General features: G+C 42.0%; 1 protein-coding gene across 6 annotated transcripts in view; it reads right to left on the reverse strand.

Annotated features, from left to right (window-relative positions):
• REV1 (REV1 DNA directed polymerase) overlaps positions 1-18,778 on the reverse strand; it is a 66,223-nt gene that overhangs the window by 45,184 nt on the left and 2,261 nt on the right. For all 6 annotated transcript variants that reach the window (XM_084844405.1, XM_084844400.1, XM_084844404.1 and 3 more), the window contains exons 2-5: positions 11,878-11,944; positions 11,299-11,431; positions 7,748-7,916; positions 3,845-3,994 (exon numbers count right to left, since the gene is read on the reverse strand). In XM_084844405.1, the coding sequence (XP_084700531.1) occupies positions 3,845-3,994; positions 7,748-7,916; positions 11,299-11,431; positions 11,878-11,934 (509 nt within the window). In that variant the 5' untranslated portion in view covers positions 11,935-11,944. The remainder of the gene's footprint in view (positions 1-3,844; positions 3,995-7,747; positions 7,917-11,298; positions 11,432-11,877; positions 11,945-18,778) is intronic.

An 18,778-nucleotide genomic window follows, 5' to 3' on the forward strand; every position in this document is an offset into this window, starting at 1 on the left:
ATTAATACACAAATTGGCTGGTAATAACTAACCACTTGGCATATAAGTAAAATTTGCAAGCCAATTAACTGTGAAATTAAAAAATATTACTGAGTGTGTATCATATCAACCATGGCTAGAAGTGGGTTGGCCAACTGTGGTTTCAGTAAACTAGACATGGGCTTACTTCTCCCACAACACTCCCCAGGCATCCATAAATCCATCTGCCAGCTCATCAGGTATGAGTTTCCCAACCTGCTGGTAAGAAGGTCATCCAACAGCCCACATTCTATCCCCAAAACTTTCATGTTCTGCAATTTAGAAAAAAGAACGGGGGTCTTGTGCTCTTTGCTGTCTTCTCCAAATCACGGTGTAAAATGAAAGAAGACCCTTCTCTAGCTCTTTTGCACAGGTCGCGGGACTGGGGTAAATAGCAGGATCTCACATGTGCTACTTTTTCAGAAGTAAAGAAATAACAGGACATTCCTGCTATTTCTTTCCTTATCTTCTCTATATCACAATGCAAATTAGAGCAATCCTCCTCTATTCCCAAGACCTCTAAGCATGCCTCTCTGAGATAGTGAGAAAGACAGCTTTGGTTATCCTTTGAATGGATTAAATTAGGCAAAGCTGCCCCTGAGGAGGAGTCATAAGACACAAAATACAGTGGGGCTAATAAATAATTTTCAGATCACCTCTGAAGTTCGCTCTCTCTTCAGCTCAGTTTTCTTGGCAGCTAATGAAGTACAGCAGGGATGAGGAAACCAAATGCAGTGACAACACATCATACATTATCTTTTACTACACATTATTGGAAGAGACAGGTTGGCAGCAGCCACATAATCATCTAGTATGCGTCTCCAAGTGATATGTGAATGATGTGCCCAATTAGTTTTGTATACAAGCACTGAGTGCAAGTTGTAAAAATGTGGCACACGTGAGTGAGAAACAACTAGACACAGAAAGCATCTCGCTAACATACACAGTCAACCCTCATGCACAAATGTTTAAGCAGGTCTCTACTTGCTATCCATATTAGTAATACTATGTTCTTCTAGAACAATTGTATAACTACAAGAGATGAATTAGGAATGAGAATTTTTCAAATACATTCAAACATTCTCTCAATGTCTGAACAATACTTTTAACTATGTGTTAATTTCTGGGTCCACTTTGATCTTGTTTCTGACCAAGTTTTGGTAATGAAACATCATTGGTCATCCTGGTGAATGATCTATACTGGGAGATAAACAGAAGGTGTGTGTCGCTGTTGGCTCAACTGGACCACTCAGAAGCTTTTGATACCAATCATAGTATTCTTCTGGACTGCCTATGTGGAATGGGCCTTGGGGGCAGTTTTATCATGGTACTGGGCATTTCTGCTTGATGCTGTGTCTGTTGCCTTACAAAAGGTTTCATCTTGCCCCCTATGCTGTTTAACACTTATATGAAACGCTGGGGAAGATCATCTGGGGATTTGGAATTTGGTGCCATCAAATGCTAATGACACCTGGCTCTCTCTTTCCCATTATATTTCAGAGAAATTGTGTAGGTCCTCCTGAACCAATGTCTGAGATCAGTGAAGGACTAGATGTGCAGTAATAAATTAAAGCTGCTACTTTAAAGCTACTGGTCAGTAAAAATGTGAATCAGGAAATAGAGTTTCAACCTGTCTTGGATAGGGTTGTACTCTCCCTGTGAAGCCAGCTTCACAGTTTGGGGGTGCTCTTTGACCCAGTTTTGCTACTGGATCGTCAAGTGACAGCTGCGGCCAGGAGTATCTTTGCCCAGATTAGGCTGGTGCACCAACTGCACCCATTCCTAGAGAATGGCCATGATAACGAACACCTCAGTTACCTCCTGCCTGGATTACTCTAACATGCTGTACTGTAACACTACTCTACCGTAAAGCACCTGGAAACAGCAGCTGGTGCAAAATGCTGCAGCAAGGGTTTTGATCTGCAGCATGCTACTCTATTACTATCCAGTTGCACTGGCTATTGATTTATTTCTGGGCTCAATTGAAGGTGCTGATGAATACCCTTAAAACCCTCAGTAGTTTAGGACCAGGATACCAAAACTCTCATATGATCCTGTCAGTCCTGTAAGATCTGCTGGAGCAACTAAGGGAGCTTCCATACAAAGCTGTTATCATACCACCCTGCCTCATTCATAGAATTTTATGGGGAGTCCAGATGACATTGTCTTCCATTCATATCCCTCAACTGTGTTTTTCCTCCACTTCTTCCATCTTTTTCGTTAGTACAGAAAATACGTTAAGGAGAAAAGATGGAATAACTGCACAATGCCTTCTAGTTGGTGACACTACAAGCAATTCCTCTGCAAGCAGCCTCTGTTGAACTTCCCACTTGTTTCTGAGGTACATTTGACAAAGGTGCATGAGGGCCTTTCTTTCGCTGCACCCAGGCTACTGAACTCCCTACCCTGGAAGATCTGTCTGGCCCCCTCATTATTATCTTTTCGTCACCTCAAGACATTTTTATTCTGGGAGGTATTTAATTTAACTGGCTAGTTTATGTTCTGTTATCTCCCATCCTGTCTCTGGCTGATTTTATTTTAATGTTGAGTTTTAATTTTTTTTTACTGATTTCAAGCTGCCTTGGGCACTTTAAGTGGGAAGGTGGAATAAACATTGACTTAAATATGATAAATAAATTTCAGGACTGACACTATGATTCATAGTGTAAGAAAAATGTATATTAGTGTCCCAGTGTAAAGAAGACCTGTGGCATCCCAAAGAAATTACAAACAGAGCCATGTTAACAATACTCAGCTGTTGCTACTATGCTGGAAACTGCCTTCATTGGCATAGATGGTATAGTAGCATCATATAAAGCTGCTAAATGATAATAGAAATGGGCAGATAGGACATGACAGTGGCAGGGGAAGGATTATACAATTCACCCTAATTGCTAAGTAGGTCACCAAAGGCCAAGATAGAAGTGCTCTGTATTGGATACTAACTTATTGCAATACCACTGTAACAGACTTATATCATTGGAGGAAGGACCCAGCTATACACATTTACAAGACTGGGATGCAAGGTTACATTCTTAACAGTGTAATTCTATACATGTCTACTCAGAAGTAAGCACCATTTAGTTCAATGGATCTTAATCTCAGGTAACAGAGGATTGCATTCGAACAGTGTAATTCTATGGGTTACACCCTCATTAGATGGAATCCTCTAATCTCAAAAGCTTCTGAGTATCCAATGCCCTGCCAGGCTGTTGCTGGCAGGACAGGAGGAGGATGGAAGTGAGTTTTGTCCTCCTTCCTTTTTACATATTTTCCACTAGATGGGCCTTCAAGCCCATCTAGAGGAGGTGTGCTGGTGGGGGCTGGGCCAGGGCTGGAGAGGACAGGATTTCTTGTATCCCAGCCTCTCCCCTCCCGTCCCCTGGAATGCCCCCTTTTCCGGAATGCAACCTAGGAAAGCAGCCAGTGCAGTTCTTTATGCAGCGGCTGTAGGGGGCTGGGGAGAGGGATCATATCTCAGATTCCCCTCTTGAGGTCATAACAGTCTCTATTGCCTTGGGAGGCGGACTCCGAACAATCCTATGTTCCCTGGGACGCTCTCTCAGGAACAACTGGATTGCTCTCCCTGTATTCTTATTTGGAAGGCTTCTTTGTTATGTCAATCAATTTGAAAGCACCATATGGAAAGCAAAGTACAAATGAATTGACTAAGAATGACAGATTAAAATCGAGTGGACTGAGTTTACAAATATGATTTGAGATGTGTTCTGAGATATTCAAAGAGCTGAACATTATCAACACAAAATTATCAGAACTAGTCAATCTCTAACTTAATCTGAATTAATAAATTAAGATAATTACTTACATCCTGTTGAGCTCCACAGAGATATTGCTAGGACCCGGGATAGGATCTTCAGGTTTGCATATAGTATTAAACCAGAGTCCTTTTTGAATACTTGACTGTTTTGTGTAAAGCTGATATGGAATGTATGAAAGGAGCCGTCCAGCCTTTATGCTGTAACAAAATGTGAGAATTTTAATTGATCATTGACTTCAGAACAAATAGTCTTTATAGCTTTTATCCTGCTCTTAAAGCATTAAGGGTAGTGGGAAAATGACTTGCTTACACTAATGTATTTAGGAGAGCAGGAGAGAAGGGGATTGACGATTGCGTTGCATATTTCTAATTACTGCCATGATTCTTTTCTTTCCAGCAGGCTAGGGCCAGACTGTGGGGTGCAGGTCTGGGGTCCTGTGGTCTGGGAGGGCTCCAAAATGGCCCCTGACAGATGGCTGCAGCAGGAATGGTAGCCGCTGCAATAGTAGCAGCAGCAGCTCCTCCTCCTGTATCAGTATGTCACTAAAGGAAAGTGCTGCAGCAGCAGCTGGTGAAAATGGGAGCCCTATGTGCACCATTTTAAAGTACAGTATTTTTTTTTTCTTTTTACTAACTTTGATTAGCAGCACACTCAGAGCCTGCTCATGGGGGTTTCAGCCAATGAGGGCACTGAAGTGGCGAGAGGACCACCCCCTCACCGCTATGTTCCCTCATGGGATGCACACCCACAAAGGCAGGGTCTGATTAGTCCAACATGCTGCTAATCAAAGCTGGTAAAGAAAAAAACATTGTAGTTTAAAATGGTGTGGACACGGCTGCAGCCTTCACCAGCTGTGGTACTTTTGTTTAGTAGCATGCCAGCATGGGGACAGGAGGAGCTGCTGCCGCCAACCAGATAAAAAGCAAAACAGGCCAGGTTGGCTGGCCAGGAAGGCAGGAGAGCCCTGCTCCCGGAAAAAATCTTTCCCAGGGCCCCCATCACTTCATCATCTGATTATGTTATACAGCTAACAACAGTTACGGTACCGGAAAGTTGATAGACATTCTAAGACAGGCTTCCCAAGCCTCTCCAGATGTTTGCAACTACAACTTGCATAACCCCTAACCACTAGCCATATTAGCTGGCGCTGATGGAAGTTGTAGTTCAAATCATCTCAAAGGACCCAGGTTGGGGAAGTCTATTCTAAGGCTAGGATTCAAAGTCCTGCCCTGTGAGCACTGCTGAAGGGCAGGGTACACATGAAATAAATACTTTAGAAGCCTCAATGGGCTGGAGCATACCCCATCTGAAAATCAGACCCATTCTGCTCTCCCCCCACTATATCATAATCAAGAAGCAATGACCTAGGGAGGCGGTGGGCTCTCCCACACTGGAGGCATTCAAGGTCAAGCTGGACAGCCATCTGTCAGGGATGCTTTGATTTAGATTCCTGCATTGAGCAGGGAGTTGGACTCGATGGTCTTATACCTTCCATCCCTACTATTCTATGATTCTATGAACTTCTGAAACCCTGTTCTACTTCAGAAATGGTTTGCCATGTGGTGGTGGGGAGCCTGTTATTTGGGGTAACACAGGACTCATTTAATTTATATCCCGCCTTTCCACCAAAAAAGGGTCTCACCATGCCATTGGACACACAGTACTAGTTGAATAATTCTTTGGACCTTGACCCAAGTGGTTTTGGGTAAGAAAAAAGGAAGTAGGGCTGCAATAACATTAGAAAATTATTTTTGTTTGGACAAAAATAAAACTGTTCAAACTATTCCAGAATAAAATGTCTAATTGTATTTGAATACTCTTATGGAAAAGCAACTAACCAGAGAAACCGCACTTATTAAACCCTATTCTGTTATTCAACTACTCATGCAATTTCAGTTGCCTGAAGGAGTGAGCAGGGTCACGCTCACTGGCCTTGCCCCCTCCATCACATCCCCATCACTTGGCTCCACCACCTTCTACACACTGGAGGGGGAATGTCTGAAGCAGGGAACTTTCTCTACAGAGAAGAAGTCCCACTTCAGATACTCCCAGTGTGCAGAAGGCAGCAGGGCTGGGCAACTGAGATGCAACAGAGGGGGTGGGGCCAGCAAGCACATCCCCACTCCCCGCCCCCAGCAATTTTAATCGTGTGGGAGTAAATGCCTAAATAGGGCTTTGTTTTCCTCAAATTTAGGGATGGGAGGAAGGCTGAGGATTTTCTTACATTACAAGGGTTTAACAGTTTGTTTATACACTTTCAATATCTTTGCTTTGCATACCTCTATGCAACATCTAAACAAATGTTGCTGCAATGTCTAAATTACTACGGTACTTATCTCTTAGATAATCCTTCTAGAGGAACATTACTGTTCAATCTATGTTGTTAAATCTTGGGGTTTTAGAATCAAATGCAACTTCTTCTACAACTCCCACCTGCAACACCAGAGTGTTCTCTGAGGAGTTATGTTGCAATAAATACAGCCAAGTCCCTGTTATGCATAAGAGGAGTGTAATCATGCAAAGTCTAGGGAAATGCATGGGTAAATTATAGCACTGCTAACACTTAATTCTTTATGCTGTATTTCCCATCTATCTTCAATCTGTACACTAACAAGAAGCTTGGCAAAGGATGAAAAAACCAATACCTACTGCAATTAAGAAAACTACAGTAAGATCAGATTACCCAATTAAAACGAACCAAGAACTTGTTAGCATTTATGTGGTCAGGTTTCTAAGGGAATGGTGTAATCATATATGTTACAATGGAGATAGTCTCGAGTACAGATCATTTGTTTTCCCAGTATATTCACTAGAATTCAAATGACATTTCAGTAAAATAATTTTTTACTTTCTAAAGAATACAAACAATCCAATAAACTTTAATGCCTACGAGGTATAACAGAGATATGGAAAGCGTATTTATCTGGGCAGCTCATTATTTGCACTATAAATCACAATATATAATTTTTAATATTTTCCAGAAGAGAGCTTTTAAGATTTTATTAAAACCATTAGATTTCCATTACCCTGTCTTAAAAATATCTGTGTATTACAAAGTGCACAGCCAACAATATTTCCAGCAATATGAATATTGCTCAAAATTGCCTTTGCTCTCTATTCCTGAATTAACAATTGACAATTAACAATTGATTAAAATTAATGTTATAAAGCAGAATGGATGTGGCCAGAAAGAATCTTGACTGATAAGCACTCAACTTGCAAATATTTTCCAAATTCATGATGAATAGTTTTCATCATGAACTCAGAAAATACTTGCACGCTGAGTGCTTATCAGTCAAGATTCTTTCTGGCCACATATACTCTGCTTTATAACATTAACTTTAATCAACAATCCTGTTAGTCACCTAGTTTTATTAGTTGAAGCTGCTATAAATTTGCTATTCACTTAACAGCTTTGCCCCTTCAACATTTTACACTCAATTCCCACTAGATTCAATCAGTGCTATCACAGATCACTTCTATCACACAGTTACAGGATAATGCTGAACACCTATTATGAACATGATCAATGTTAAAACAGAAAAAGATTAAAACACACTGAATTGTATCCAGATTTAAATGTGTGCAACTGGGCTCCAAAATCCTCTTCTCCACAGCAGCTCCATTCACAGAAGGTGCTTCCTCCCAGTTTTGGTGGGGGAACACACCCTCTTCCCCACGCAACACCGTTGCCCCATTCAGCAAGCTCCCTTGACACTCTTGGGAGCATTTTCAGGGGGCTGGAAGGGCTGCCATAGAGATGAAGAGGTAGGGAAGTCTGCTTCCACCAGCCTAGTTGCGTGTGCCTAAATCTGGATCCAACCCATTCAATAAGACTAGTGTTTCAGAATGCAATGATGCTTGATGTCTTTTTAAATGAAGATGCTTGCCCTTACATCTGGAACATTTAAATGGAATTATGAGCCTGGTCATAGATCTCCAGTATTTACCTGTCCATTATCCATTCTGGTCGAACTACCTTTTCCCCTTTGAGTTCTTTTATTTTGGCATTTGGAAGATTTGTAGCAATAATGTGCGTTGTTTTGGATCTAGAATAGTATACATTATATTGCCCTCCATGCAACATCATTAGCTGCCTCAGTTCATCAGCTGAAGGATCTGTAATAGATTTACAAAAGACTGAAAAATGCTTTTAAATGTTTAATTACCAAAACCACAAAGTAAAAAACAAACAAAACTAGTATAATGCTTTTCATTTAAGAGGTGCTCCTACACTAACTTGTGTAAAATAGCCAAGGAAAAAAACAGAACTGCCAAGGAATTTTTAAAAATTAATGACATGCCTTTTAATCAATTAACTGATGCATTATATTTAAATATTCATGTTGACAAAATCTCAATATAAGTATGTTCCTGAGATTCACTTCCTTCAATAACACATCAATTACAAAACTACCAGCAACTGCTCCTAATGAGACGACCTTTAATATTATGTTTTTCTTCCTTTATTTGCAACAAAATGTTGCAGCGTGGAGCTCTCCTATTCCAGTCAGGCCATGTCTTTTTCCAGGATACTCCATTCTATTCTCCCTCCCCCCTTTTTTTTGTAGCTGAGGTTCCCACAAGCTAATACCCCGCTCTTGTTTGTGAGTGATAACAGTTTGGGTACAATAAGAAGCAGACAAATTGTGAGAACTGGGAATACTGAGAAATTTAAATATTTGTACATACTAGTGTGATCTGCAACAAAATGTTACAGTGTGGAATCCTTCTCCATGATACACCATTTCCCCTCCCACCTGGTTTTCCATCCCACTTCCAAAATTTTTTCACACAGCATGTCAGTTCCAGCGTGAGCTTTCCTGCTGCCTGAAGTGGGAGAGCACATACTGCTGCCATATTACCCTACTTCCTGTCACTGCGTCACATTGCCACCCCTGTCTCACTACTGCGTTGCATCCCTACCTCCTATCCTCCGCTATGTCACCCCCTTCCCCTTGCCACCGCCATATCACCCCCCCCCCCACACACACACGTACCATCGTCATGGCAAACAAACCAGAGGACAGGCAGGCTCTCTGGAGAGCCGTGTTGGCCAGAGGAAGCAGGCAGTGCAGCTATTCAGAAGCAGCCTGAAATGCCTGGCTCTGAGGCATTTCAGCTCCCTGAGACACCCCTCCCACAATGCATGGCTTTGAAGAAGGGTCTCCTCAGTGCCAGGCATTTCAGTGTGGCCAGCTCTCTGAAGAGACCTGCCGGTTGCTTCCTTGACCAATGCGAGTCTCCAGAGATCACGCCTGGCTGCTGGCTCTCACTGAAAGGATTCTAAGAGCAAGCCAGAAGGCAGCTGCTCCAGAGAATCCTATCGGCTGCTCTCTCACTGTGGCATTTGCCACAGCGGGGAGTGGGACTGGCGGGGCCCACCGGAGCACCTGCTAGCATCACCAAGTGGGTGGCTGCTCAGGAGAGCCCCACCAGCCCGTCTCCCTCTGCAGCAAATGCCATGGAGGGAGAGTGACTGGTGGAGCTGTCTGGAGCACCTGCTGGAGGGGGCGGCAGGAGGCCCTCCTGGTGGGTGCAGGGAGCATGCAATTTGCCGTTCCTCCTGCTCTGCTGCCTGAGATGGGGGCTTCATTGCACCTCATGGGAGGGCCAGCCCTGGCATACCATAACCAGGTCACCTATTTCTGGTGTTCCACCCCTTAGGTATTTTCCCCCAAATATATACATACATACATACATACATATATATATACACACACACACACACACACACATATAGTTCTTCTGCAAATATTGGTATTTACCCCAGTCCTGTTCCTTGTGTGCGTATGGTGCCACTTTGGCTACAGAAGCAATGGCACTCATGCCTGAGTATCGGAAAGGAGTGATGAAACCCAATCACAAATGGCTTTTAAAAATTTAAACAGAAAAATGTGCTTTATGCCAAACACAGACTACAAGGTTTTTCAATACTGATTTTAGAACAAGTCTGCACTGCAGACTTTATTTAAAGTTGTTAATGAGAAATACTTCTTGTGTTAAACAAGGTAAAAGTTGTAAGGTATTATTGCACAGCATAAGTACTAAATATATATTTTAAAGATATATCACAATCACTTTTTAAGCAACTGCTGAAATATTATAAGCAGCCCAATACACTGGCATTAGTAGAGGCAGAAAGTCAAACTGGGAAACCTACTTGTGAATCCCTGTTACTGACTTGTTTTGATGTTCTCTGGCTTTTATATTTTAATTTTGATTGTTTTAATGTTGTACATCACCTTGAAAGGAGTCTTTTGAGGGCCAAAAGGTGGTATCTTTAAAAAATATATATATTTTTTAAAAACAACAACTGAGAGGTTCAGTGCAGTATTGCACAGGAATCTCTTGCACTAAATAGCTCATACACAGAAGGGCTTGCATTGTACCATGACACTGAAAAATATATCCCTGCCCCAACTCAAAAACTTAAAATTCTCTTTTAGGGTACATTGGCAGTTGCTTTGAAGCAGAACTGAGTAAACATTTGGGCAAAATCTCATTTCTGAGGAAATAAAACTTGGAAAAACAAGTATTTTCCCCAAGTAAGAGCCCTAAATGTGCTCCACCATCAGCAGACTGCTACCACTGAATGAGGGGGTTATGGGATTAAGCCTAGTTTTTCAGATCATCTCTTTGACCACACCACAGCAGATGAGGAGAGCAGACAAGCTGCTTCCACCCTAACAACCCACCATAATAAAGTGGGAGTGCATATCAAAATATACTTGCATGCTTTAAATCCTACATGTGGAAGATTATGGTATGCATTCTAGAGCACTTTCAGTTTGCTAGGGGAGTTAGCCTGACCACAAGCAGCCCGGCTGGTTCTCCCAACAAAAAAAGCTACAAAGAATTCTGGCCAGGAGGACAATGAGATATACTTCTATCCCTTCCCCAACAACCAGCTCCTTCACTAACTTTACCTCAACTTTACCTGTCTTAAGAGACTTTTGAATAGTTTAAAACAGGCGACAGCATCCTGGCACCTGCCAGGACTCCTCAGTGCCTCTGCCTGACCCCCTGTTGCTCCTCCACTCACCCCCACCACCAGACCCCTGATGGTTCCCTCACTCACTCCCATCGCCACTTCTGTTGTTGCCTCCCACTACTCTCAATGGCAAGGAAGTTCGCAGATTGGGACGCTTATTGCCTGATCTGCCAAGTTCCTGCTTCCTCACTGCTCTGGTGACTGCATTGGAAGGCAGAAGCAATGGCAGTGAGGGGGTGGGGTGGGGACAACTAAGATAGCAGGAGGCAAAAGCAGTGGGCACAGGGAAAAAGATAAAGAAGAGGTGGCAGGGGGAGAGAAACCACAAATGGGGAGGGGGGAGGGGCCAGAAAAGTGGGAATTCAGGAATGGGAGGGGACAAGAACATGTGACATTATTTTCAGGGCCTCTGGCAGCTTTGCCTACAGCCCTGAAAAAAAATTGTCATATGTGCCCACGGGCTCAAAACGTTTGCCTGTTCCTGGTTTAAAAGAATGAAAACATCACCTGTAAAGCCGTTGACATAGATGGCAATTCCACTGAAGATATTGGATGAACTTCCATCTTTTTGATGTTGCATAGCTGCCTCTGAACGGAATTGATCTTCCAGTTTCTGGACCTTGGCAGACATATATCCTCCCTTGAATTTAAATAAAATATACTGTTAGAAGTCTATAATCATTTGATTATTTTATATCTAACTACAGAAATTGGTGAAAGAGGCTGCAAGTCCTAATGACATACTGTTTTTGAAACTACTTGGTATCAGTTTAGTTTTTGGTGTGGAAAAGTTATAAACAGAATAATCACATGTACATTTTGTAAGCGAAGCATGACAGATTTAACCTGCTTTTGAAACCATAAAATTAACACTGGCAATTTTCCTAGCCAAATGTCTTAACATGAATTGCAGAATATAACTTAACTCTCACTTTTTGAACATGTCAAAGGTGAATACAGTTTGGCTATGTTATAGAAATAATATAATTACAATAAAGCTACTAAACCCCAGAAAAAAGCAGGCAATTCCCCCCCAAAATTATTTTATCTCTACTTTTCATTAAAGTATTTTCAACTTGAACATACCCATGTCCCCCAGCCATCTCTGTCATTGGCTCGTTTTCTCCATCCACCTTGCTTCATATTGAAGCTTCTAATTTGGGAGAAAAAACAGTATTTTCAGTACTATTCCTATAACATTTGAAATTGCACAGCCCAAAATAAGAAGTGTAGGAATTACAAATATCTACATTGGGAAGACTTTATATGACAACACAACTGATGCATCAATTATCATTGTACAAAATATTAATTTACATGTATGCAAAGTGTTTATTTACAGTATTTTTTATCCTGCTCCTCAGCCAAAAAGGCTCCTGGAGTGGCTTATAATCAGTCATCAAAAACAGACAACCTTTAACTTAGACTTTCTCACCTGGTGCCTTCCAGAAGTTTTGGATGACAACTCCCAGCATTCCTGGCTACTGGCCATGATGGCTGGGGCTATTGGGAGTTGAAGTACAACACATCTGGAAGGAACCAGGTTGGGAAGGCTCTTTTAACCTCATATTTTTCCACTTCATTGCATTACTTAAGTCCATCTAGGTGCTAATTTGCCAATACACTGGCACAGTCTTGCAAAACACTTTTTCACCTGGCTGTAACATACCAAAATAGCAGCTGACCGTGACATTTAGGGCCGAACTAAACATGACACCATTCATGCAATTAGTAATTGCCAGTTGATGGTGAAAAGGGGAAATGGGGTGTTGCTGGGGACAGCTGAGTTAGAATCTTATCCTCTTTCAAGGCCAGGTCCTATCTCCCCTGTCAGCATAAAGTTAAAACACCGAGAATGTAATCCTACGTGTGTTTAGACAGAAAAAAGTCCTGCAATTCCCAGCATTCCCCCAGCCAGCCATGCTGGGTGGAGAATGCTGGGAGTTGTAGGACTTTTATTCTGTCTAAACATGCTTAGGATTGCACCCTGAAATAGCTGTCCTAAATAAATGCACACCAATAAGAATGAATGTAGAGCCCATAATGACTGTCTTCTCCATAACCACTAACTCCACCCCTCCAGCTACACAGGAAAAGGTATCACCTAACTTAGTAGGCTACCACTGTGCAGCACTATTAGAGAGGTAGTCATGTTAGTCTACTGCAGCAAACAACAAAGTGTCTTTTAATACCTTAAACCTAACAAATATATTATGAAATAAACTTTTCATGGACTGGAGTTCACTTCATCAGTATACTAGTTTCAGCAAGGGAACACAGCTCACATATCAAAAGACACAGCATGAAACTGTATTACAATACTTTGAGCCCACGGAGTATCCAAGTGGAAACTTGGTCATGGAGAACTTCAGAGAACTTTGGAGAAGAACAACACAAACACACACACCCCAAAGCCACTGAGAACATAAGACAAAGGCAGGGGTCCACACATTTTGAGTGGCCAACCCAAAATTTGTGGTTACCAAGACCCTGACCCTCCTCCAAGGGGCAGAATCTTCCTCCTGACTTCATGCTGCAATTCTGAAATGCAACAAGTGCCTGCTCCCTTCCGTAGCACTAATATTAGAGCTAGGGAGTGGGAGTGGGGAATTGTTTTTGGAAATGTGTTGTATGGAAACAAACTGGAGAGAAACTGCAATTTGCATTTGCTCTGTGTTTCCAAGGTACTCCAAGCAACTCAGAAGTGCAGAGCCAAAGCAAATCTCAGGTTTCTTTCCAACTCTGGGATTAGGGAGGGGATTGTCCCTATAGGTGCACTAAGCTTCTCCAAAGCATAGCACAATTGTGGAGAAAATCTCTATCCTCCCTCTGTCTCCAAGGCTGGAGGAAGTCCAAGACTCATTGCACTTGCCTGCGGGCAGCAGAACACTTACCAATGCAAGCAAAATTATAGACCCTTGAATAAAGGGCAAATGAATTACTGTTTCCTCAAAGCCCCTTATAGATGCCCTACCTCAGGAGTTCATATACAATACCCACCAGGAATCTTAACCGCACTGCTGCAACTAGGACTGCTAGGACATGGCTTCATCTCCTTATCACTTCACTGTAAATCAAACTTCATGGCTTCTGATACCAAGTTAGAAAATGAGTCAATTACTATTTTCTCCAGGGGACCCAAACAAGACAGTAATTGTACCAGTCCTGCCACAGCCTGCCTGATATTAATCCCCTATGAAGTAAAGTCATCTGAGTAACATAAACATTAATTAAGACATAATTATATTCTTAGTTATTTTACTGCAGTAATCCATAATCAACTACTAATATTGGATGGTAGAGAAATCCCCTCCCATGACTGTCATTTTGATATCCTGTATTCTTAGTACCCAGAACAAATACACTGCCTTATTAGTCTTAGTTTCATTTTTACAATTGGAAACTATTAATAATTTAACACACTATTCAAAGTATACATAATTCTTATTTATACAACACCTTCAAGGACCAGGTTACACTGAAGGAATTTGAAACTCCTTCATCCTAGCCTTGCCCAATTTTTCCTTTCCTAGTTCCTCCAGGAAAAAAAAATCTTCGTACGTCATCAAGGAAAAACACACACTAACAAATAATAAAACACTCATTTTTAACTCGTGTCAGCCATATGTGCAGTCCCATGTTTACAGACAGTTCACAAAGCATTTGCTACAGTGGATGGGCTCTCAGCTGTGATGACAGTATTCCTTCAATATGTTGCCCACACTCTGCTTCATTTCACTCCTTCCCCAATGCTATGGTTTTCTATGATTTTCCCCCAGAGGTTGGAGAGCGCCTGGCAAGTCAAGCATTGGCTACAGAAGCAGCTAGATATGTCTTTGATTGGCAACATTAGGGCTAGGGGGAGGTCAGGAGGAGGAGCGAGTTGCAGGTGGCAGCAAAGAAGCAGGAGGAAAGACCTCACAGCTCCTTTAGCCAACTCAACCACCTCACATTAACTTCTAGCCAAATTAGCCGCCTCTTTTTGCTCTGGCACAGCAAACATCCTTGCTTTTGTCTATGCCATGTAAACACCCAGACCCTACTTTTGGCAAGCATTTGGTCCAGGCAAAGGAAGCACTGCTGCCCTGATGAGGGGGTGGGTGGGAAACCAGGAAAGGGCTGGGGGAAAACAGACCAAGAGAGCAGTATGATTAAAACCCCCATGAAGCTGCCACTGCTTTTCTGGGAGAGTGCACAAAAAGACTGGGGAGGAAGCATGCAGGCCAGAAGGGGTGCAGGGAAAGATCTCATGGAGCCAAGGCAGCCATTTTATGATTGGCCACAGACCCCTTAGCAACCATTTTGTGGCAGTACCCACAGCACTCTCTCAAAATTCCAAATGCGCCCACAGGCCCAAAAAGATTGAGAACCACGGAGTGACACACTGGGAAATGCTGTGAAGCACATCTGAACACGTCACTGCTCATTTTGATATCATACTGCCCAACTACAAGCACCAGACAATCTCAAATGCTAAACTGCTTAACTTGATTACTTTCCATATTGATTGGAAGTATTCCATCCACCCTTTCCACCCAGTACAAAACCACATCTCTTTCTACTTTGGCTTTGTTCCCCCATATTTGATCTCCCTGTACCACACGGTTAATATCAATACCTTGTTCTCTGTTCCCAACGGCTAAAACATTGGTTCATGTTATGGTCATTTCCTTCCTTGATTATTGCAACCTTTTGTTCTCTTGCCTTCCCTTGTCACATCCCAATCTCCTTATGCCTGAAGCTCTTTCCCAGAATATATAGTGCCACCATACTGCTTCCTCTCAAACCCCTCTTATAAACACAGTCTCCATGAAGCCTTTTGCTCAGTCTCTTAGTCCTCAACCACAACCAAGCCTAGGTATACAGTGCCTTAGATAAGTATTCACCCCCCTTTGACTTTTCCACATTTTGTTGTGTTACAACCTGGAATTAAACTGGATTTAATTAGGATTTCTTGTCACTAATCTACACAAAATAGTCCGTAATGTTGAAGTGGGGGAAAAAGCTACATATTTTACAAAATGATTTACAAATAAAAAACTGAAAAGTCGTGATTGCATTAAGTATTCACCCCGTTTGCTGTAACACCCCTAAATACGCTCTGGTGCAACCAACTCGCTTCAGAAGTCAATAATTAGTTGGAGTCCACCTGTGTGCAATTCAAGTTTCACATGATCTCAAATTAAATACACCTATTTCTGGAAGGCCCCAGAGTTTGTTGGAGTTGATATCTAAACAAACAACATCATGAAGACCAAGGAGCTATCAAAACAAGTCCAGGATAAAGTTCTTGAGAAGCACCAACCAGGGCTGGTTATAAAAAAATATCCCAGACAATGAACATCCCCAAGGGCACTGTTAGATCCATTATTAGAAAATGGAAAGAATATTGCACAACCATGACTCTGCCTAGAGAAGGCCGTCCACCAAAACCCAGTGCCTGGGTAAGGAGGGCATTAATCAGGGAAGCAACTAAGAGGCCAACTCTGAAGGAGCTGGAGAGATCCACAGCTGAGATGGGAGAAACTGTCCATGGGACAATTATCACCCGGATGCTCCACAAAACTGGGCTTTATGGAAGAGTGGCGAGAAGAAAGCCATAATGACAAAAAAACCCACATCAAATCCCATTTGGATTTTGCCAAAAGGCATGTGGGAGACACAGCAAAATATGGAAAAGGGTGCTCTGGTCTGATGAGACCAAAATTGAACTTCTTGGCCTTACTGCAAAACCCTATGTGTGGTGCAAAACCAACAGTGCTCATCGCCCTGAGAACACCATCCCCACGATGAAGCATGGTGGAAGCAGCATCATGTTGTGGGGATACTTTTCATTGGTAGTGACTGGGAAACTGGTCAAGATTGAGGGCAAGATGGATGGAGCCAAATACAGCGCAATTCTAGAGGAAAACCTGTTTCCGTCTTCAAGGAACCTGGGACTGGGGTGGAGGTTTACCTTCCAGCACGACAATGACACTAAACACACATCCAAAGTTACAATGGAGTGGTTTAAATACAAGAACCTAAATGTCTTAAAATTGATCCAGTTCCAATTGAGAATCCGATCGAGAATCTGTGGCAAGACTTGAAAACTGCTGTTCACCAACAATCCCCATCCAACCTTACAGAGCTTGAGCAATTTTGCCAAGAATGGGCAAAATCTGCAGAATCCAGATGTGCAAAGCTGGTAGAGACTTACTCAAAAAGACTCACAGTTGTAATTGCGGAAAGGTGTTTCTACCAAGTATTGATTCAGGGGGTTGAATATTTATGCAACCAACAAATGCCAGTTTGTTTTTGTTTAATTAACTTTTATGCCACAATAAAATATTTTGCACCTTCAAAGTGTTAAGTATGTTGTGTAAATCAAATGGCAAAAATAACAATTAAATCCATTTTAATTTGAGGTTGTAACACAACAAAATGTGGAAAAGTCAAAGGGGGGTGAATACTTATGCAATGCACTCTATATAACTACATTTGCTCACATTCATTCCTTGAAACCCTCACCACTGACAGTCCTTCTTCCACTCTGTTATAGCCATTGCCTCTTTCTCTTCACTGTCCTTTTTATTTGTTATTTCACAAAGCATCAAGTACATTAATGGCACTATATAAATAGCAAATATCATCATCTTGGTAGTGAACGGGTACCTCATGCAGATAAACAGTCTTGTTAGCAGCATCAATGAACACTCTGGTTGTTGCACAGATAAGTAGCAACAATAGGCAGAAAAAACACTTTTATAGGGCCAGCCTATATACTTTGACCTGTATATGTGAAGGCATTCAAAATAGTATAATTTATTTTTCCTTGTCCCAGACTTTGACATTAAGAGAGCTGAACAGTTACTCTCACTCGAGACAAGAAATGAATTCCTACTTAAATTATGACAAGCTTCACAGTGCGTCTGATTACAAAGACCCACAGTGGTTGGAAACTTGAGGCCCTTCAGCTGTTCTCCCATAATCCCTCACCATTGGCTATGCTGGCTAGGGCTGATAGGAGTTACAGACCAAAACATCTGGAGGGTTACAAGTTGCCCATCCCTGCTAAAGCCACCCTCAATGGTTTTCCTTATGGGCTCATTTCAGCAGATTCAGAAGAACCTTTAACAAAATACTTATTCATATCTGTATGCTACTTTTCTTTCAAGGAGCTCTGGGTGATATATATGGTTGTCCTCATTTTATCCTTACAATAACTCTATGAGGTAGGTTAGGCTGAGAGATAGTGACTGGACCAAAGATATCACAGTGCTTCCAGATGGATTTTTTCTGATAAGAAAAGATGGAAGAGATAGGAAAACACAGGAAGGTTACAAATTGAAGATAATATCTGGATTCCTATAAAATTATGTGAATGAGGCAGGGCAGTTACACAATAAGACAGCAATCCTATGGCCATCTAGACACTGTCTACATGGCCAGAAAATGTTTTGGTTTCCAGAAACTGCGCTCTCCCCCCCCCCCCCCTTGTAGCCAGCCTGGTTCTTTCTGTGTGCCTCGTCATCTCTGCACTCATAAACGGAGTGCAGAGAGGGTAAAAAGGGGGTGGTCCCAGGGCAGGGAGGGGAGACCGTGGGAACTGCTTTAGACAGTTTAGACCGTGGATAGCTGCTTTAGACCTAAAAAAAACAGTGCTCCAGGTTCTCATGTCATACTCAACAACCTATGAACAGGCCAATCATAGGCTGTTTATTAAAAGCATATGTGGCCCATGTGCTGCAGGCAGTGCACACTCTCTCCCACTCATCCACAACAGCTCATGGGTTGTTTAAACAATGGGCTGTTATTAAGTGTGAACTGGCACAATCTGAAACGGGTTTGAGAAACTAAAATCTTCCAAAAACATAAATCTTATGTCTCTTTTGAATAGGACTACAACATTTCAAGCTAAAGCTCAAATATTTCAAGCTGAAGCTCAAATATTTTGGCGACCTAATGCGAAGAGAAAACTCTCTGGAAAAGACCCTGATGCTGGGAA

Source organism: Heloderma suspectum, chromosome 3, assembly GCF_057233095.1.
Source record: "Heloderma suspectum isolate Gila_16-S chromosome 3, 16-S_ref, whole genome shotgun sequence".
NCBI lineage: Eukaryota > Metazoa > Chordata > Lepidosauria > Squamata > Helodermatidae > Heloderma > Heloderma suspectum.